The 24,004-nt window shown below is 36.8% G+C and overlaps 1 protein-coding gene across 3 annotated transcripts in view; it reads right to left on the bottom strand.

The window, feature by feature from the left end:
- nlgn4xa (neuroligin 4 X-linked a) overlaps positions 1-24,004 on the bottom strand; it is a 75,488-nt gene that overhangs the window by 28,324 nt on the left and 23,160 nt on the right. For all 3 annotated transcript variants that reach the window (XM_043249805.1, XM_043249809.1, XM_043249819.1), the window contains one exon: positions 20,688-20,840. In XM_043249805.1, coding sequence (XP_043105740.1) covers positions 20,688-20,840 — 153 coding nt within the window. The remainder of the gene's footprint in view (positions 1-20,687; positions 20,841-24,004) is intronic.

Here is a 24,004-nt window from a genome sequence, read left to right as displayed (position 1 = left end):
CCACTTCAAGTGGGATTCGAACCTGCATCGACCAGCATTGCAGCTAAAATGGATGCTAAAGGCCAAGTGAATGAGGTTCACTAGCACAGCTCTTCATAGTTGAACTTAATTGACTCTCTAAACCATCCCGGGTCACGGCACCAATAGGACTAGTCTTACTCTCACCACTGTGGATTCAGGCATCAACCTAGCTAGCAGCTCTTTGTTGCTAGTGTCTTTTCTACATGCGATAATAGTCAGTGTTGTTTTGAGCCCTGCTGACTAATTTTTTAATGACAAAAAAAAGCAATTAAGAGGAAACAAAGTCATAAGGCTTGGAACACCATGAGGTTAAAGTTGAATTTTAAGCTATACTGTCACTCATTTTCTATGCCTTTTCTTCTTCTTCTTCTGATAGACAGCATATCCATCCCCGTAGGCCCCTACCTATCATCTTTAGCCTTCTTTCTGTCTGTCTTATACTTCATATTAAGACAGGTGTCCAGTCTACTCAGTTTGACTGGACAAGGATCGGCAGTGAGTGGGAGACTGATGAGGGGCCCTTTGGGTGATGGAGTCCAGACACTCTCTGCTCAAGAAGGTCTCTCCTGTTCTGATGTATGGTTAAACTGTCACAGGAATCAAAGTTGTGTCTGGTGGGTATTCTGAATGACTGGTCACTCAGGTGAAGGGCACCAGTGTTTCATGGGTGGACAATGACAGCTCGGCTGAAGACAGACATGTGACACTGACAGAAGGGAAAGGAGGATGTAGTGTATGTTTGAGCTATATATTTCTCTCTAGAATATTTCTCTATTAGTCAGTTCAGAATACCTCCTCTCATCACTTGTCACAAGAAGGGTCAGAAACCCAGACATGAGTCCGATTCATCGTTTCGCACATAAATAAAACACGGCCTGAACATCATGTTGTCCCAAAGCAGAAATGTGGATTCTGATCAAAACCTTTTACTCGAGTTTCATTGGTATCTTTGAGTCAAGAGAGCCACAGATGAAACTCTGCAGTAAAGGCTGATTTCCCATAACACATGTGAGGGATTTTTTTTTTCATTTATATGTCTGATAAAACGTGAATTTGCCCTTGACCAGAAGCTGCAGAGAAGAACAGAGGCAAAACAGGCCACCATAAATACTCAGGGATTGAACAGAGGAGAAAAAAACACATATATCACAGTAGCAAAGAACACATTGTCATCCCCGGGATTCCAACAACCTCGGACAGGGGAAAATGTGGAGACTGCTTAACCGAGATCAGGGTCAGAGAGAATTAAATCCCCCTGTTGCGAGTCCATACACACAAACACACACACACATCACCTCAACACAAGCCATCTGTCCTCCAAAAGCATGGCAATCAGATCCATCAGGGTCTCCCAGGTCGCTATCTGCAGGGCAGCAAAACCCACGTGCCCATGCCATCTGACAAATACACTGAGCTCTCTCTTACTAACACCCAACTCTCTGCAAGAGCTGGCAAACAACAGGCCAGAGTCTTTTATGTCTGCATATAGAGTACAGCATTACTGTGTTAACTTGGGTAGTTGCTTACGACTAGATCTATGATGATCCATAAAGACTGAAGTTAGAGAAAAAAATGCTGCTGTAGTAATAGTATATTAGAACTTGCATTGAGGCATACCTATATTATTTTTCCAGTAATATATATTTTTCCCGTAATATGACTGTAGTTCTCTATTTCAGCAAATTTACTCTAAAAGGATACATTAAAGCATATGATTCATATCTATAATTATTATTTGTTGTAATTATTAGTATTTCAAGGTTGACAATCAGTCAAAATCACATTTTTTTAACCTTTTTGATTTGAAGGCCCACCCACTGGTAATGCATTTTTGTACCTTAAAGGAATAGTCACCCCTCCAAAAAAACCCAAAACATTATTTATTGACCCTCAAGGCAACCAAAGTGTATATTGAAACAAATACAACCGGTTATATTAAAAATTGGCCAATCTTTATAATAGCAGTGAATGGTGAGCCTAAAACAGTGCATAAGGTACTCTACACTGACCTAATTGATCCATTTGTGCAAGAAAAAATATCCAAACTTAAAACTGTAATCTCTAGCTTCCGCTGACTGTCATATATGCATTCATGAGAGAGTGGCATTGCAGTGAAAGATGCAGGGGGCGTAGGCATAATAAGCTCCCCAATGATTTACACAAACCAACTGATTCACTTCAGAAGTCTTTTATTAATCCCTTGGAGCCGTTTGGAGTAATTTTTGTGTGGATGCACTTTTTAGGCTTGAAAATCTTGGCTACTATTCACTGCCATTTTAAAGCTTGGAAAAACCAAGACATGTTTTAATACAACTAAAGGAATGTTATATACACATACGATGGCTTGAGGGTGAGTAAATTATGGGGTCAGTTAAATCGTATTACTTTTATACAATATGAATTGCATTAATATTAGTATCAGTTTGGATCGTTTTAAGTCCTGCGACATATGCGCTTTTCATTTGAGGCCCTGCTTTATGACACAGCAGTAAGTAGATCTATCCAGTTTTTAACCTCTAGCCAATGCCCAAAACCTGCAAAGACTGTCAAAATAACTTTCAGTTTCAAACTCTGGGCTCCCTCAGTTCGCTCCATCAAACATTAAGATGCTTCCAGGGGTGAGAGTACACATCCCTCAGCACTTTAGTGGAAACCACGCAGGTCCATGATGAAGTCTGCTGTCCCTAACAGGCCACTATCCTTCACTCACAAGATGAACATCACGCCTGGGAAATGCTTTCCTGTCAGTGTCGATGATGGATGTCAGAGTCGGTTGTACTCATTAAGACAGGTGGTCTTCACCTCAAGGCTCAGAAGAACCTACAGACAGTATATGATTCGTTTCTCCTTCACCTTTGACATGGAGCATTAGTCAGTCAGTGACAAAGCTAGTGTGAAGATGGAGCACAGTGACATTTAAGTTGCATAACATTAACATGCCCTGAGCATTATTATTCTAGCGTTATAGGATGTTAAACTACTGTAGGGGCCTATGATTTTAGCAGTGCTATAAATGCAGGCGAAATTGTGGAAAAAAAAGGAAATTACTGTCACAGAATTTGGCTTCTTTTTTTTTAATTCTTAAACAAGTTATTTAAAGGGGACATATTATGCTGCTCTTCACAAGATTTAATATAAGTCTCGGGTGTCCCTAGAATGTGCCTGTGAAGTTCCAACTCAAAATACCCCCAAAGCATCATTTATTATACCATGCTAAAAATTACCTTTTCTTTTTTTTTTAACAGGAATTTTAAATGCAAATGAGATGCGAAAATGCTTTGGATCCTTCCAAAACAAGGCATCTGTTTGATTTTCATGTCTATCAAACTGAAAATGCATGCGTATATGAGATCTGCGCATTTCTGAATGTATTATTTTAAGGCAGCAGCATCAGCAGTAGTAGGAGTAGTAACACTACAATTAATAACAGGACAGTTTATAAAAAACATGCTTTATAGAGCATCACACAATCAAATTAAATTTAATGATAAATCTGGATCAAATTTTAAACAATAGAGACCTTGGGCCCTGACAAAATTTTAGTAAGTTGTTAATATTTTATGAATTGATTCAATTAGACATGCTGTTTGACAACACAAATGTGATTACACCATTCAAGTGGAATCCAAAAATAATCATTCTAATTTTTGCATTTTAAAATGACAGTTTTACTTACAATAACCTTAAGTACGTTGGTGCTTACCAAGACTCTTTCACACAATGACGGCTGATCCTCTGATATTCGAGGGTTAGCTGCATGATAATCAACAGCTGGTCTCACAGTGACGCACAAAGAAAGAGTTTTATAATTCAACCAAAACCTAAGCTAAAGAGCAACTTTAATGGTCCAATATGGATCCAGTAATATGAAAGATGGCACCAATTAGCGATGGCATTTAGCCTCATTTTGTCTCTAATTCATTCGTCTGGCAGAAGCTCCTTGATAGAGTTTGCTCTTTTAGTAAAAAGCACTTGGCCTCTAAAGCTCTTTGTTGTGTCATTGAAACGTTTTACGCAGCCCTAAGAGGGGAGTGGAGAAGACACATTAGGGACAGATCGATACTAAGTAAATATATAACCATGTCAAAACACAAACAAATCCTCTTCATCGAGTTCTTTACAAAGGCCAGGATCCACAAAAAACACCAGCACTCTACAAATGATGCAAACTTGTTACCAATGAGCCATGACAGCAGCTCAAATGGGTCTCCTTTGTACAATATGCTGAATTCCCCCGTCAGGGTTCTACATGTGTAGAGTTTTCCATCAACTGCAACATCTGGGACCTATCCGCATCTCAACAGCATCATGCTGTAATTTAATGACAGCGTTGCGGCTACTTGCCTCATATTACACATCGCTATGAGCGTGGATGCCGAGCCACCAAATAAAACTAACCTTAAACTAAGTTGCATTGACACACTGTTGAAATAAATTAAGCCCTGGTATAAAAAAAGAGGAACACCGTGAATCCAAATATCCAAATGAAATTAGAAATGAAGAAATTTGATAGCTAAGATCAGAGCTGGCTTGAGCACCGCAGGGATCAAGACTCTAATCTTTGTAATAATTACCTGTTCGTCAAACAAATAGTTTTCTTACTTTAATGCACCCAGAAAATCATGAAGTGCTCTGTGCTTTTACCCAGAGCAGATGGATAAAAAAAAATTGTCATGGCAACATATAGTTGTTATCTTCTAATATGCATTTTAGTAATTTTGCACAGTAAAATGAAGCTGGCTAATTACAGTTTAGACAGCCATGTTAAATTCCATAAACACAATAGCGGTTGACTATGCTGTTATAAATCTAAATGCAAATAAAACGTTTCACATGAGCACTTAATGTTTAAATTGTCTCAATATGACACAATGTCACTTATGTCTTTTTGATCGTATTACAAAGAACATAATTAATTTGGCCTTCCCTTCAATTTTATCTGAGATCATCAATAATTAAAATTCAAAAATGAAGTGAGTTATCGCAGAATAGATGACACGATTAAAAAAACTGATTTATAATCCTGCAAATGACGACCATGATTGCACATCAAAGTGTGACTTGCATTAGCAAATATGCAAATCCTCATTTCTATTAAAGCACTGAGGGAATCTACAGCTATATGCACAATAATTTACATATTCTCTTGTTAATTAGAGTGTGAACGGCTTCTCTGATGTGAGGTTATGTAAGACCTGTTTCACAAGCAGCAGATTCACACTAAGTAAATATATATATATATATATATATATATATATATATATATATATATATATATATATATATATATATATATATATATTGTTTGGAACAGATAGAAATAGGCAGAAAATCTGATGAAATGCTGATGAGTAAACATTGTAGTTATGAAAGAAGGATGATTTCATGTTTTGTAAGTATCGGGTCTCAATCACTAATAATGCATGGATTATTTTAATATTTCATGTATGTATGTTATTTCTCATGAAATGTTTTGTACTTACACGAACTTGTTCTAAACCTTGATATTGACTTTTAAAAGTATACATTTCTGAGTTTATTCATTTGCATAAAACACACCTAAACCATATTCGAGTTTTCCACACCACCTTTTGTTTTTTCTCAGCAAGCATATGGTGCTCTCTGAAAATATGTTCTCTTTTAAAAACGCAACTAGCAAGATCTCAGATCAACGATAGGTTTTACATATTCAAAACCAGTTCAGTCACCTTTAATATAAACCTATAGACTATTAATTAGCCAGCTGTACACAGACACATGTTGTTATTCAGAGAGACCTGCGGGTTTTATATATTATTCATATATACACATATATTATTCATATATATATATATATATATATATATATATATATATATATATATATATATATATATATATATATTTGTTCTCACCTCACCCAATACTTACCAGTTAATAGATCAGTAAAAAAAAAAAAAAAAAAAAACTGAATTAATGAAAACAGCAGGATCAGCACTCACTCACTGATTTTTTTATTGTAATGTAATTTTTCATTTTTAATTGTAATTTCCTGTTCGTTATGGAATATATTTAAGACGAAAAATCTGTGTATAATATTCAATATTTAATATTAACTAATATGAGTATAATATTTGTGTATACACTTACAAAAAGTGAGAAAATAGTAGCATACTGAATTAACCTAAAAATCCCCTTATTATTATTATTTTTTTTTATTGAGATATTATAGAGTCATAGTTTTAGAAAATGTTCATATGTAGATTCCATGCACAAACTTGTGTATATGCACACTTGATTAAGATGCTTGAATTTTTAATCAACTTTAATCTCTGAGAAGAATTCACTCCTCAGATAACAGATGAAAATTAACTTTTAAGTTAATTTTTTTTCAAATGCTGTGGCCATTTTCTGAAGATAACAAAACAACTACAGAAATGCCATCAGTTTAAGAAGCAAACCTGCTAAATGTCAAAGCATCACTTACTACTGTCTGAAATGTTATGCATGTCACAACTAGAGATGATGATGATCTCAAATATAGATACACGCTTTTAGCATGTGTTTTAGCATGTCACATGAATTAAACCCTTTGATAGATGAGATATTGATGCTTAAATCTTCAGATATCATACGTTCTTAAATCTAAGTAAAGAGCAAAGGATTTATGACATTGAAGGCTTAGACTGCTCTCTTTCAGCTTGAGTTGCTAGAAAGCTCCACGTTCCACTACATTCTGTTTTCCTTCCTTCTTTATCTAAGATTTGCTATGGATGGACGACATCTGCTCTGACAGGTCTCAGTTTCAGCTCCTCGGGCAGATACCTGCTTCAGTGAACAGCTTGGTATCGAATGCAATTCAAGCATCCATTCTGAAGGATCCACAGAGTGCCCTTGGCCTAAAAAACAACCAGCAGATGGATTAACTAAACACTACGCCAAACTGAGCAACAGTGTAACCCTAAGCATTGTTGTTGTGAAAGAAATCTCATGGTTTCTAAATTAGATCTCTTGTCTTTCATCGCAGCATGGTGGATGAAAATGTGTTCATGTGTATCATTTGGATGAAGCAGAAAATAGGGAAAGACATGCTGTTACAGGATTTCCTTAGTCTTTTCTAAACATCATCCGGAGAACAGCTGTGGCACAAATCTGCTCATACATACAATTACAGGCAGTAATAAGCGCTCATCTAACAGTATGGTCTTTGGTCAAAGTCTGATATAAAATACTCAATCAAGATTAATTTTAGAGTACTAGGGCTTGGAGAAACCCAAGCCCTAAAATTACTCTCGAGTTCACGCTTAGTCATCAAACAAACAAGATGTCTACCGATACGGTGAATGTGCATATTTTACATTTCTAAAGCCTTTGATCCATCACCTGCAAAATAAGCAACATCGAAAAACAGCTGTGCACTTACACAGAAGATCAGGGCAATCCATTCAAAGCAGTGCTAATATATATATAGGTATTTATTTTATTTTTTTTAGGGTTTTTCTCAGTGACTTAAACCCCCCATAATTTATAAACCGGCATTTAAACCTATTGCCTTGGACATATAGCTGCAATAAATGTAGTATATTTGGAGGAGCTTATAATATGCACTGCTCATGTTGACATTCTGAATATCGACTTATGGTGAAGGCCTTAATCGGATCCAAGCTCATATAATTAAAATCATTCTCAGCAGGGATCATCCAGTAATTAGTGTCAAGCCATTAACGTTGCTTTATATGTCTGTTAACAGCATATTTAAAAAAAAAGTTCATGAATTACAATCAGACCACCACATCAAAACAGTATGCATAATTTAAAATTAGCCAAAAGTACAAGACGGGAAATGAACTGGGAAGAAATGGGTGTGTGAATGATGATTATGTTGATAAGGCAAGTGATGTCAAAGAGGACAGTCATGACAATCATTCTAATTAGAACAAAACAGCGGTATCTTTGGGACCTTTAACCTCAAGAACTAATTTAAAACATGAAAGAGCACGCTCCATTCAGAAGCTTTGCTACGTTTTCTACATTATAGTTTCTAATTGTTTTACTTCGTAAAGCAGCATTTTTACACATTTGCACTCCTTTTATATCTCAATGCATCTAATAGCATAATCCATTTTAATCTGCTTTACATATATCAGGCCAATGGGCTAATAAAGAATTTAAATGAAGGCAAAATGGAAATCTGCCACTGTAATTTGCCAATTGTTAAAGGAATAGTTGATTCACTGAAATCTGGAGAGATGTAGCATTGCATGCCTTGCTCACCATTGGATCCTTTGCAGTGAATGGGTGCCGTCAGGTTGAGAATCCATCACTTAAAGTCATTTCTTCATTGAGACAGCTTTTTTGCTTCACAAGACATTAAGTGATGGACGGGAGTCAGCTGTCTGACGGCACTCATTCACTGCAGAGAATCAGTTGGTGAGTTAGTGATGTAGTACTAAATCTCTCCAAATCCGTTCCCATGAAGAGACAAACTCATCTACATCTTTTGATCGCCTGAGGATTTTCATTTTCAACCGTCATTTTTTTAAAATGAACTATTTGTCTAATTATACTATATTTAAATATCTGCTTGTGATCGCATCCATAAGGCTTCAAAATAGCTATACACCTCATTATGCCGTACATTAATTAGTGTATCCTTGGAGTGTTATACCCCTAATGTGTTTATACGTATCACTAGAACAATTCATATTGCAATATTGCCTAATTATGAGGGAAAACTCATATTTCACCAAGCTTGCCTTGTTCCAGTGCAATCCCATTGCTCATGACATTTCGTGTTTTCAGTTCACGGTGTGATCACATGACCGTTTAGCAGCCAAGTCCAGCTGAGCCCATCAGCGGTTTCCCTCCACCTTCATTTCCAAAGCACCTATGTACAAATGTGAGGATGTCTTGATAAGAGCATTTAAGTAATGTCCTCTGACAGAGGCTTAAGTGTCTGTACTGGATAAAGAGAATAACCTTTGATGTAAAAGTGGTAGCCAACTGAAGCTACACAAGATATCCTGTGGAGAGATAAGGCTCTTAACACAGCCTGGTCCTCATTCAAAAGTAAATGAAGCGAGAAGTTGCAGGGTTGGAGGGAAGGAGAAGAGGGAAAAAAAGCGTTGCATTTTGAACATCATTGTTATCGAACTAAGCAATTTTGCTTTCATGGGAAGGTAAAATGTGCAATATTGTGCAACAGCACATTTGGCAACACATCACTGTGTTGCTATTGTCCCTCCTTCTCTGGGAAAACAAAGAGGATGCTTTTTTTCACATAACTAGCCAAATGCAGTTTATTTAACACTTGGCACTAATTTAACACTTGGCACACTATAGAAGCTATTAGAAGTGCTTGTTTGGCAAGCTGTTTGCTTGAAATATTAACATTATTTTACAGGTATGTTCATAAGAAAGAGAGAATAACCATTTCTGACAACAAGACTTGACCAGTGTCAAGTAGTGTAACCATATTGAATATGATGAGTGTATCTGACAGTTATGCACTCAAAATGGAAAATTCTGTCATTTAATTACTAATCATGTCGTTCCAAAGTCGTAAGACTGTTGTTCATCTTCAGAACACAAATAAAGATTTGTTGATGCATTTCGAGAAGATTTCTGACACCACATATACAGCAAGGACCCTCACGCGATCAACTCTCAGAAATGTAGCAAGGAGATTGTTAAAATAGTCCATGTGACATCTTCATTCAACCATAATTTTACAATACTTTTTTTTTTTTGCTAAGAAAACGGAAATAATGATTTTATTCAACAATGAATCTACTCCGATGTCACATGGATTGTTTTAGCAATGTTCCTGCTATGTTTCTGATGTTTTGACTGTGTAAATGACTTAAATGTATTTAATATTGGTTGTACCACTTGACACTGGTAATTATTTTTAAAAAATGTCATCTACCTCATTTACCTCACTTTAAAAAAGGCATATAATGTACTATATTTCAAGTAACTTCTTATATAAGGTATGCACCAATAATCACTTTTCCCATAATTGGTGTAATAAGGACAATTGAAAAGTTCTGATACAAAAGCCTCTAACTGCCATCTGAAATGTTTATCCAAAATTTGCATTTTTATCAGGCTAAAGTTTAGTTAGTTCACTTTAACTGCCCAGAAAATGGTCTATACATTGCTTTAGTGTAAAACAAACAGCCTAAACATAGGTGACTTATAAAAATGCTAATTCTAGAAGACATTTTCAGATAGCACTTAGAGCCTTTTGCATCTGACCTCTTCTTTTTTTTCTTTATTATGAAACACAGGACAGTTGTATCAATTACTTGAAAGCACAAAAATGCATGCCCGTCATCCATCCTAATGTCAATACGATCTACTAAAACCCCTCGAGAATAAGGATCAAGTCTTATTTTGGCTAGAGCAAGGCAATGTTTGAATATTTGCGCTATAGCCCTGCAGAGCAAGGCAACAACATTGCCAAGGTAGTTACAATTTCATCATCTCCGTCCCACAGTCCCACATCAAGCCTTTTCCTTCAGTCAAATTGTCACTAGTCCATTCTTTTGCAGTTGATGCACTACATTTCATGCATACTGATGCAAATGTTTGAATGTTTTGCATGTTTAAACCATCAAACCTAGTATGTGTGGATATTAGGATTGTGGGTAATGACGATATCATGCATCATACCAACATGACAAGAAACACAACATTATGATCTGATGCATTTAAATGGGTACTGCATTTTGATTTCTGTTGCTGGTTCACCCCGTTCCTTGAGCTTCTTTCATGTTCTCTGTATCTGTACTTTTATACTACCTGGTCTCATGGCATAAACGTACCTAGGTAATATGTAACAATAAGTACATATCACTGCAGTTTCCAAAAGAAATGAACGCTAGAGGCACTAAAACTTCAACAGAGTTTTGATTAATAACGCATAACGTTCGCACAATTACAATTATGTCACGTTATGACTTCAAAGCGATATTAATATGCTGGGATATTTGAAAACTGATGCTTTTGAACGTTAGCATCACACATGTCCATATCTATGGGTTTTCATAGACTGTAGGTTTGTTCGGTAACTCAAGGAGTTCGACAAAACAGTTCAAATCTGTGTAAAAGGAATTTGAATTTGCATTAACAAATGCCTTTTCATAGCCGTTTTGCATTTGCTAACAGTATTGGGTAGGTTTAGGGTTGGATTTGGTGTAGTGTATATCTCCAACGTGATAGAGCATCAACTTCTAGCAACGGATATTTAAATTTTGAACTGTCGCAATACGTACCTACACCACCAAAAACGTGCCAGGGTTCACATATTGAACCGGTGCTTTAGTGGCCCTCGCTGGACATTTCTGTATTTTTATGAGACCATGTTGGTTTTATAACACTTAAATCAATGCTGTGTAGTAAGATGCTTTACATAGTGTTCACCCAGTATGCAGAGCATATAGACATAAATTCAGCATTTTCACTGAATCTGCTAGCCTACCTCTACTGCTAGAGGTTAGTGTAGTCATGATGAGTATCTTTGAGTGCACTGCATAGAGGACACCCTGCAGCCCTCAGGGGGGATTGGGTTGGCATTTACGTAAGGATTCATAGAGTATGCTATGTCAGCTAACTATCATGTGACGTGGGGCAAATGTTTTATTTTGGAACGTAAGATTCTTTTGTGATTAGAGTTGCGATGTTAGCTGTGATGTTCATATTCAAATCAACAGTCTTATTAGCTTCACACTAGAAACACTGTGTTAATAAGTTCATCAGTCTAAGGATGTTTTATTTTCCCTGTTATTCAGTAAAAGTGCGTTATGTTGCACTGTGTACATCACTGTACAAATGTTTAAGGGCAAGATTTCTTTATTTCTCAATTAATTAAAAATAAAATAATATTCTTACAATTTCAAATGACTGTTTTCTATTGTAATATATTGAAATATTTTATAATCTTACAGCAGACATTCTCCAGTCTTCAGTGTTGCATGATTCTTCAGGAATCATTTAATATACTAATTTGCAGCTCAATAAACACGTCTTATTATTATTGATGTTATTGTTGAAAACTGTTTCAGCTTCATATTTTTTACTAGAAATGAAGAATACGCAGTTTAAAAAGAGCTGAAAGATTTATTGAATAAATCATTGCCTGTCAATGTAATGCATCCTTGCTAAAAAGTCAATCAATCAAAACTTACCAACCCCAAACTGCTGAATGTTAAAGGGTTAGTTAACCCTAATGTAAATTCTGATATTAATTACTCACCTTCATGTCAGTAAGACTTTTGTTTATACTCAGAAAACAAATTCTGATAAATCTTTCTGACAATGTTTCTGTCAGCAACACAGCTGAGATGCTGAGACTACTGCTGAGAAAGGCAGTAAGGAAATCAGTTAAATAGTTTTGAAAGAATTACAATTTTTGGTTAAACTATCCTTTTAAAGTAGGCATTTTTCAACCACACAACAGTACGTTTGACCTCTTAAACAAACAAAGTGATCCATGTTTGGAGAACTGTACAAAGAAAATCACTTTTTGTAACTGGCTACATGTAAATTGCATTTGAGAGCCCCCTTTAACCCCATTTACCGGTAGAACAGTAAATGAACTGACACAAATAAAACAATTTAGTGTCCCTAAGTGACTCATGTGAAGTCAAGGTCATGTCACTGCATGTTTACATGGCTTTTCCGTTACGCCTCATTATGTTCCTCTCTACTTTTGTCAATGCTCTAAATGTGATTGTAATTTCAAGATTTAATGCCCTACACAATTACATCCTCCATCCCGTGGCACAGCTATGCCGCAGCTCGAAAAGAAAAACAAGCAAACAGCACATTAGCATCCGAACGTGTGCAGGGCAAAGAGTTCCGCATCTCCCCCGGCGCTGCAGCCCAAAAACAAGGTAAGCGTGACTGAACACGAGGCTCGAACCAGCCAGAGAGGCAGCAGCCAGATTCACATTAACCCTTTGCCCTCTTGTGCCCCGGCACACTGCATCCCTGAGCGACAAGCTGCCATCCACAGATCTTCAGACAGAATTTATAGGATTAACCAATCAACGCAGCGAGGTCTCCTCCTCTCACAGGGACCGGGCCATCTGGAGTTGTGGTGAAAACAAGGCCAGATCTCTCCAGTACATCTGGTTCACGAAGAAGGTCCACTTTGAGGGCAAACCGAGCTCCCTGTTTTAGCGTGGAGATATGATGATACCAGACTGAGAGAGTCAGATGACAGGAGGTATGCATTTTGACTGATGTCTGCAGGTCTGTAAACAACTATGCACATTTGTTTGATCTCGTCTCTGATCTAGTTATTGCAGGGCTAGGCAAAAGTCAGAATGTAAGAACAGGATGAATCTTGGAGATCACATCTGAAGTGAATTAGCTGTGCGCTACAGGGAGTTTAAACGGGAACTAGTTTCATTGGGAATTTATGAATTGCATTTTAAGGATATTCAGGAAATGACATTCAAAATTTTTTCTGTTCTTTTCTATTTCCTAATTTATATTCATCTGCAAGGTTTATATAAAATTAATTTGTTAAATAAATAAATGCATACATAAATACAAATGGGAACATCTGTATTAACTGGTTTTAAGACAAAAATATTATTTAATACCGCTAAAATAAGCTAAATACATTCAATTCAACTGTGTAAATATCTCTTTAAGGTAACGCTTATTAGAGTGTAAAATCCCTCAAATATTCAAGATTTTGAATCTTTACACAAGGTATAGATGAGCTATATTAAAAGTTATTAAATATATAAAATTATTAAATATTATAATATTAAAATTATAAAAAAAAAAAATGGTTTTGTTAGAATCACACATATTGTAGTTATATGGATTTTCATTGATAATCGGAAATGTTTCTTGTGCAGCAAAGCATTATATTATATTGATTTATATTATATTAGCTATACATTATTAAATTTTTTTTTTACATATGCAGTAAATGCATTAAAAGCTGTTTTATATATGCAATAAATGCATGCAACCCTGGTTAGCACATACCTCTTTACAAAAGGAAGAACAAAAAAAAAAAAAAAAAAAAACACATCCCGACGTTCATTATGTATTAAATAAACTATTCTTAAAAATATGTGCCAAATATGTATCCAAACCATATATGATACATAATGAACAGGAGTGTACAATAAAAAAAACAACAACAACAAAAAAAGATAGCAGAGATGAGTACACAACGTTTTTTTTCTTTTTCACAAATAGATAAGGAATGTGGTTAGAGAAAATAATAATGATACTTCGGAGCCTATTATAATACTAGCTTTACAGGGATATATGACAACAATGACCTTTACAATGGAAGCCAAGCATAGACATCCTCATTTTTAAGGGCAGAACTAGGACTGATATTCCGTATTCTTTAAAGGTTCTTAAGACAAGAGCTATTGTAAAAGCTAAATCTTTATCAAAAACGACATAAGACAAAAGACTTTGTTCATTCCGAGCATATTATTTTCAACAATCATTAAAAATAAATAAATAAACCTCAACCGTATTTAAATGTTTGAAAGATTCATGCTACGCAGCAAAATCATAAAATGGAGGAATTTCAACAAGTGGCTCTCAAGGTAGCCTTCCTTATCAGAGCTGCCAGACCCTCTCACAGGGCCACGATGATTCAAAATGTCTGAATAATCACTACAGGAGGGCTTGCATCATCCGGAGAGGATTCTGCTCATTTATATAAATCCTAGAGGTTTGCGTTTCTAAAAGCCATTAGAGGTGAGTGTTTATGTGTCAAAAGGGAAACGTCATTTGGGGCTTGATCTGTCTTTAATTAGGTTTTGTTTTTATTCTTTTGGTACAGGCAAATCAGCTTTCTCACCCGCCTTGGGCATCAGTGCCATTCGAAAGAAGCTTGTTTGCTTATTGTTTGTGTTCTGAGCTGATTGTAATGGGAAGACGTTAACCAGTGCTGCATGCGCTGCATGTGACGTGCTTTGAAGACTCCCCCCAGGCAGTCACCTCAATTTCTCAACATAAACCTCCTTCCTCATCCATCCAACCCTTTGCAGTTTTTTTTTTTTTTGGATCAATAGAGTACATAAACAACAGGGAATTATGAGACATAAAAGCAACAAGAATATCAGTTCTTGATTGAGTATGCTGTAAATGTGTTGAACAACAATTATTACCTTAAAAAGCCATTTCTACCTGATTGAACGGATTAAAAAAATATCAAATATATAGTTCTGTGGGTATAAATTGTTTTAGGTAGATCCAGTGATAGATTATATATTTATGCATGCTTTTTTTTTTTTTTTTTTTTGTAATTTGTAATTTTTCAAGTTAATGCTCTACATGAACACCATAAGGTCATTATTCATAAATATATGTTTACAATTTCGCAACACATTTTACAACCTCTACTAACCTAGCTGCATCATGAAACACTTTCAGATTTTTAATTGTTCATATAGCATATAGTTTCATAAAGGCAGTTTCATGTTAGGATTAAACTACAACTATAAAAACTAATAAAAGGTAAGCTCATGTTTGCAGCTGTGCATTGCTCTGTATATTCAGTTTAATTATCTTGAATATCCAAATGCATTTACTATGCAAGATTGATGTAATGGCAGTCAGTTATGTTTTAAGCACAGAAGAAAGCATTTGATATCTGTGCATTAGTGTGAATGCAGCATATTAAACCTGAAGCTGAAGTCATCAGTAATAATTAAACGGCAATAATGCTGAGAAAAAGAGAAAAATCCATAACCGTGTCTGTCTGGAAACTTTCAGATACTCAAAGCACTCTCAGATATTGAAAGTAAATGTTGTTTATCGCTTGTAATGTTTCTTTGTTCAACTTATTACTTTATATTTGCTTTTAAGTTTTAAATCTGCATTAAGCTTGTTATACTTCTTGAAGCAATTATTATTATCATTAGTATCTAATGTGAATACAAATGCAAATATACATTAAAAAAATGTAGATCAGGAAGTGTAACGCTTCTATTTGTTTAATTAACAGATATTGGCAGCAAACTCACTATAGATCATTAAAGTACCAAATGAGAAAAGTACTACACAGAAAAAAAACATCAAGATGCATCGATAATCGTTTCGTGATCACAGTGTAGCCTTCTGAATCATAACCCAGTCAAATTGCGAGGTGCCTAGAGATTCCCTTCTCGAATCCCTACTAAATAAATAGTGAAATCAGGAGTTTCGAAACACTTCGGAGCGGTATTTACATGGGAGGATCGATCATCTCTATATAACAGCAGCAACAAAGGTATGAATATTTTAAGTTGGATCTGCCCATCTTCACATGAATCACTTCAGGCTGAATTCAAATCTCTTCTCAAAGAATATGCCTGAAACACACAGGCCGTGGCTCTAACGTCCATAACAATTTATGTTCTTTCTTCTATTCCCTGTTTCCCCGTGTCGTCTCTCGCGTTCTCTGGCAGCCTCTTCTGCCCTTCCTCTCCTAGTGTTGACATGCTATCTTTAATCTACTCAATAGACTGTGATCCCTCACTCCTGTCCACTCTAACTCTCAACACATTTACCTGCAGCAGTCCTCCACTGACCTCTCCTGCCATTACCTTACATCACCTCTGTTTTTGTGCAAAAGAAAGCAAAGTCATTAGAACTACCACGAGACAACAACAAACAACTCTGCCTTTCGGCAACTGAGGACAGCATGACATGCCCACAGACATACGAGCACATTCGCGCCATTATTACTGCGTCATTTTCCTGCTATCGCTTAAAATGCGACCCAAAAAAGCCCTCTGTTTCTCATTCTCTGTCGCTCCTAATCTCTCTATTTCTCTTCCCAAATGCAAGCGTTTCGGAGGACCGAAGCCCATTTGGCCTTCCTCCCCTGGGCTGTGCCTGTCCTTGCCCTGCTGTGGAGACTACTCACAGAGGCCTCAGGGAAACTGTAGGAGCCTTCCAGGCCAGACAGACTGACAGAGACAGAAGCGAGCAGGATAAAGGCTCCGCAGAGATTGACCCACTGCAGAGGGGTCTATTAGCGTAAGCTACTGTCTGTTAAACGACTCGGAGGGTGATTTGGGAGGGTTTTTTTAGTGTCTTGCTTGACAAAAGCCAGAGTGGGGTTCTGCAGGACTCTCTGCAGTACAGTTTTACGGTTATGGACTGTAAAATCTCAAGAAGCAGTTTTCCGACGCGCATGTCTACTAGCGCTTCAGCAAGAAATCGGTTATATAGGGAACTTTAAGCTGATTGGCTACATTCACAGTGTCACCCGTTTAGGAATGACAGCGGTATTTGCTAACGTATGTGAAGCAATGAGTTTGAACCGATCATGCTCACAGTCACAAATGATGCCTGTAACCAAAGACCTAAGCCATAGATGCTGGTTCACTAGAAAGAATTAAAGACAATGCTATTGCACACACACACACACATCAAAGAACACAGATGCAACCAAACAAGCCTTTTTGGGGTGGGGGGCTTTATATAATGGTGCAAATACCTGTAATTTGACGAGAGCAAATGTTAGTAAATCATTAGCGATTCGTTTTAGTACTCTACTCCCATAAATTTTGCATTTGAAAGAGAAACTGCATATTCAGCAAGTTCAGCTGCCCACACCTTTTTTGCTTTTGAGCATTAGAAATCCCGGTAGTTCAAAAAAATGGTTTGCTCTGGTGCAAGCTGTAGGTATATTTGGTAAAGAATATTTCAGAGAGGAAAAAAAAAGCCTTGAGTACTGGAATATCACACAAATACTGTAATGTTAAAAAGATATTTGGGTAGAAAACACATACATTGCAATATATATATATATATATATATATATATATATATATATATATATATATATATATATATATATATATCTCAAGTATCATGAGGGCGAGTAAATGACAGTTTACATTTTCGGGAGAACTACATGTTTCAGTCCTCTTGGTAGCCATCTCTTAAACAATTAACACAAAAATTAAAAAGCTGCTCAGTGCTGCTGTGTGACAGCATCTGTGATCACAGCCATTGTGATTTTTCATTTAGTGCAGCGTACATAAATACTTGATCGTGACAAATTGTAACTAAGTTCCCCATAATGCACCAAGATGAAGAGTAAAGTGCAGATACAGAGCCATTCTGCTGTTTTATAAAGCACATCAGCAGTCTGATCACGTTGCCATGTGAGAGAGGGAGAGAGAAAGAGAGAGTCATGTGCCTGTGACACATCTCAGTTCATTCTAACAGCCTCAACTGGATCATCGGCAGGCCACATGTGCCCCACTGCAGATGAAGCAATTACTATGAAAGCACACACAGTTGCATTTGACAAAAAAACAAATAATTTATTAAAAATGCACGTCTGAACACATGCGTGCCCATACAGCCTATACAAAACGAACATAAATAAACTCCAATGCATTCGTATTACTTCCCACATGATTATGACACTAACAACCCTGTTATGCATATCACACTGTTGCTGAATCCATCTTATCTACTTATCTACATATGTTCAGCCGCGATTTTTGTCCTCTACCAAGCCATTTGAAGAAAGGAGAGCACGACTTTCTGCAAACAGTATTTTCACACCGGAATGCTCCTCTCACCCTTGGCTAATCATTGAGCATGTGTCTAAAAGCTGGATAAAGCCATTACAACACTAGGTCTAAAAACAGCTGAGAAGAAAATCTGTCTCGCTGGTGGCAGACTGGGCATGGGCCAACTAGACAGCAGTCGGTGCGCACACACACACATACGCCACAACCAAGATACCTCAGAGGTGTTAAAATATGACTTTTGTTGTGGAAAAAGAGCTCTCGCTCTCTGAAGAAGAGGTACAAAAGGGAAATGATCCTGCGATTTTAAATGCTTGGGAACATGTTCCAATCTCACTTTACCCTCCATCTAGGATTCAGCTTTTCACTGCCACCACACTTCAAACTGTTCTCCATAAAGACGAAGACAGCCAGACACTTTAGAATTTCTCCATCACCTTCATGCTGAGCACTGTCAGGCAGAGAAGCAGAAACACGTTCAACAAAGGCCTCGCGCTCTCTCACTCCTGTCCTCAGTCTTCCTGCTACTTTCCTCTCTCCCTCCCTTCAACTACTGTCTTTTCCCGCAGTGCTCACTTTTGCAGAGGCCTATACCCTTTCCTCCAACACATCTAAATATAGCCAGCCTCAAAACGAGCTGTGGCTGATAATGAGTAAGAACAGCTGAAGTGGAGGACTGTGAATAAAACTATGATCCTTTCTTATAATTTACCCACTATGTCCAATAGAAGCAAGCCTGAAAGAGTGAGATTCTTAAATGTAAATTATTAATCATACTACATCCTGTTCTAAAGCCTAACTGTACTGGAATGAAAGGTGAAATAAGAGTTTGTGAATCCAGAGTGGATGTTTAAACAGCACAAATTCTGAATTCGAAAAAAAAAAAAAAAAAAAAAAGTAAGAATATTCCTTTTTCAAATTTAGAAGTACTGAATTTGTCCCCCTCGAGTTTGTGGAATATAATCATTACGATTTATAGAGGCAATTTTGCCTGGTCATGATGCAAAGACAAGTAAAAATGGCCATAGCTTGTATTATTATTTCAGTTTTGTTAAGTGTAATAAAGCAAAAAAACAATCAAATTCAAAAGATATAAAAATAAATACATGAGAAATTGTGCCTTATTATATTAAATGAAATTTAAATTCAAAATGTACTATAAATAAAATAAATTAAGCTAATAAAAAAATCACTTAATAAACTGCTAATTTACTCAATTTAATTTTCTATTTAATAATTTTTATAGTAGTTGTTGAGCTTTAGGTATAGGTAAGGTTAAGGGATGTAACAATAAATGGTCTGTATGCTAGTAATATTCATGCTAATAGGCAGGTAGATAAGAGTGAGAATTGTTCCTTAAAGAAAATATTTTAAAAAATACTAGAAAGTAAACTATAACTAAAAATATAAATTGGTTTCACTTTATTTTGATGGTCCCTTATAAACATCCTGTTGACAATAAGTACCATTGCACCCACATGTCAACTAACTTTCATTAGATTTTTTGTAGAGTATTAGTAGACTTGTAGGGTTCGAATAAGTTAACATGTTCTTGAAAATCTACCTATAGTCAGTGGAATGTGTGTTGATAGATCATCACAATAAAGAGTTAGCAGATAAAATCAGACAATCTACTTATACTTTAATAAAAAAAAATACATGTAGATGCACAGTTACTTATTGTCAACAGAATGTTCATAAGGGACCATCAAAATGAGGTGTTACCAAAATAGATATATAAAAGAAAAACTAGCTATTAAAAATACTATAAAAGCATAATAACACTGAAGCATAACCGATCAAGAAACTGAACTCATTAGGGACTTCTTCCAACAGGAAAAAGATTCATAAGAATATTCTATTTGCATTTCATGACCATAACTGAGTGCAGGGAATTAAACTAGGCCTCATAAAGCATTTACATAACATTCTAGCTCTTCTTTTTATTCAACGAATAAACAAAATGAAATCTTCATTTTAAAGTGTGTGACTTTTAAACCCATGACCCTTTTATTTCTCAGCTATTCCAAGATCATGAGGCACTTGAACACATGTGTATATCTTTATTACGTGTGTGGGAGGGTGAATATAAAACAGGAGGTCAGCAAGATATCCCATAATCAAAACCATGCACCATTTAATGAAAAACCAATGACTTACCCAGTACTCCCAGCCTATAGTTCAGGGTCACCACAATTACATTTCCGTAGCTGGCCAGAATGCTGCCGTCAATCATGTTGCCTGTACCTTCCATGTAGGACCCACCGTGGATGTAAACCATTACGGGTCTCAGCCCATTCTCATCGTGGATGTCTACAGAAAGAGAAAATGAAGCAAAATATCCTCTGAACAAACAGTAAACACTTTTTATATCTGCAGTATGATTAAACAACCCTTTCTCGCCAGCTGCTAGTGGCCTGACAAAAGCACTAGCAGTGTTTCCTCAGTAAACGAAGATCAGTAGAACACATTAGGCTTTACACTTTGACAAGCAAATCCAATAGTAAAATCCCAAATGAGAAGATCAGACAAATATCCCAAATTAAATAGCTTTTTTTATACCATTACCAAGCCGAATTTTCATTGAAACTAATCCTACCTCGGCGAGATTCACCTCAAGATGTGGCTCATGCACAGGGAAGTCCGTAATTGCTGCAGATGAGTTGGTTATTTGTGGGGCTCTCTTGTTCTGATTAAAGCCCCTGATTAGTACATGTGTAGGAGGCTGATTATAAAACAGAAGACATGAAGCCCTAGGATGAGGAAGTCTTTGATAACATTTCACAAATTGCAGGCAGGCTTACCAGGCTATAGATTTTTCACAGCAGATATCTAATGGTCTTAAATAGAACAACAAATGCAGACACAGATGTGTCCTTTTGTTTAGTCGCAATAAAAACAAGCACTAAAACTTTCTATACGAGTGCTTTTAGTGCAGACGCTGTGTAATAACAACAACGAATGCATATTACGGAAACTGTAAACCACTAGTTTATATTTACACTCAACGGCCACTTTATTAGGTACACCTGTTCAACTGCTTGATAATGCAAATATCTATCCAGCCAATCACATAGCAGCAATTCAGGGCAGATTGATCATAATCACAGCTAAAAGGCTTTCATTGGCCATCCTTCACAAAACTTAACATCTACCAGTGTTGTCATGGGTAGAATGTAAAACTGTTTCAATACAAGAATTTCAGTCAAATGTAATGCATGTAATATTTCACACTTTTAACCCACAGGCGAAAATCCACCCTTCACAAGAGTTTAAAATCAGTCCAATTCCGTGCCAAAAATGTAGATTTGGTAAAATTTGCATCGAACATGTGTTGCATCCAAAGTGATTTAAATACTCTGCATACTTATTGAGGCTCCCCGATATGCGAAAATTATATAAATTTTTATTTTATTTATTTTTTTTTTTGCAGGTGCAGGCAGTAATTGTCAGAAATTCAATGGTACCCGAAATAAGAAAACAGTCCCGGACAGAGATATTGATGCAAAAATGCACCCAATGAATGGCAATTTTTGAAAGAAAGCAAAAGCCAAATCCCAAACATTTAGGGCAAATTATACATCTCAGCCAGATGCGTTTTTAGGTCCAAAAAGAAGACATGTCTGGGAAAAAGAGGACATCACCCTACGTTTAGGTAAATATGTAGACATGGTCTAGACAATCTGTTGAAGTTCAAACTGAGCATCAGAATGGGGACAAAAGGTGATTTAAAAAACTTTGAACACAGCATAGTTGTTGGTACCAGATGGGCTGGTCTGAATATTTAACAAACTGCTGATCTGTTGGGATTTTCATGCACAACCATCTCTAGGGTTTACAGAGAATGGTCAGAAAATTTGAAAATATCCAGTGAGCGGCAGTTCTGTGGGCGAAAATGCCTTGTTGATGCCAGAGGCCAGAGGAGAATGGCCAGACTGGTTTGAGCTGATAGAAAGAGAACAGTAACTCAAATAACCACTCGTTACAACCAAGTTATGCAGAGCAAGATCTCTGAACGCATAACTCATCAAACCAGCAGAAGACCAAAGCGGGCGTCACCCCTGTCAACTAAGAACAGGAAACTGAGGCTACAGTTTGTACAGGATCATCTAAATTGGCGATACAAGATAGAAAAAAAGGTTGCCATTCTGTTGAGTTTCAATTTCTTCTGTGATTTGCAGATGGCAGGGTCAGAATTTGGTGTAAACAACATGAAAGCATGGATCCATCCTGACTTTTATCATTGGTTCTGATGCTGCAGGTTGTGCAACGATGTAGGGGATATTTTTCTAACACACTTTGGGCAACTCAGTATCTGTTGAGCAAAGTTTAAATACCATGACCTACCTGAGTACTGTTGCTGACCATGTCCATCCCTTTCTGACCACTTCCAGCAGGATAATCTCAAACTGATTTCCTGAGCATGACAATGAGTTCGCTTTACTCAAATAACCTCGACTGGATCTCTAAGGAATGCTTTCGGCACCTTGTTGAATATATGGCACAAAGAATCAAGGCAGTTCTGAATTCAAAAAGTGGTCATAACCGATACAAGCAAGGTGTACTTAATAAAGTTGTTGGTGGGTGTTTATATATACATTCCACAGAAGAAAGGAAGTCATAAAGATCTGAAATGGCACGAGGGTGCTTAAATGAAATCCGAATTTTCATTTGTGGGTGAACTATTTCTTTAAGACTTTAACTTTTCTGAATGTTCACAAAAAAAACACCTACGTAACAAAAACTTCAAATTGAATCAAAGCCTCCTCAATGAAGAAAACAATACTGGTAACAAACAAGTCATAACACTGTTGTTTCAGGGTGAATAATCAGTGTGCATCTTTAATTAAGTGTGTTTTAATGCTCTGTGGTTTGCACTGTTACTCTTATTAGGGTAATGTGTATACTAATATTTCATCAAACAGCTTCCTCAGCCTGCTCAAAACAGCTGATGGAATGAGAGCTAATGGCTTCAAAAAGGGGTTATGACATTTGGTGTGCGTGTTTGCATCCACCGTAAACACACTCACTGCAAACAGCCTCCTCTCAGTGGGAGTGGTATATCTGCATTAGAAACGCCCTTGTTGGCTTCTCAGACTGGAGTGGAGTCCAACAGGGGTACGCTGTAAGACCCAGAGTAATTGGTATTCAGCCAAAGCCACATCACTGTACTTTGATTATTGGTTTATGTTGCATATGGCTTCATTAACTGCATAGAGGTGGTGCACAAATACGTAGACACACACACACACACACACACACACACCCAGCGTGGTCTGCTGCAGCGCTGGCACAATCCTACAGCGCCTGTGGGCAGGCGAGCAGAATTAAAGGCAAGTCTGTGTATCGTTCTCCCCCGCAAAAGAAAACAGAGAGAAGGAGAGAGAGGGAAACAGAGTGAGAGAGAAAGAGAAAGAGAGGGAGAGCTGGAAAACAACCCGTCGTGACAGGTGATTAATCTCGGTCGGGTTCTGAGT

This window comes from Puntigrus tetrazona, chromosome 1 (assembly GCF_018831695.1).
Source record: "Puntigrus tetrazona isolate hp1 chromosome 1, ASM1883169v1, whole genome shotgun sequence".
NCBI classification, from domain to species: Eukaryota; Metazoa; Chordata; class Actinopteri; order Cypriniformes; family Cyprinidae; genus Puntigrus; species Puntigrus tetrazona.
Note: the sequence above shows the minus strand (reverse complement) of the source record. Positions and strands in the feature narration are given on the sequence as shown.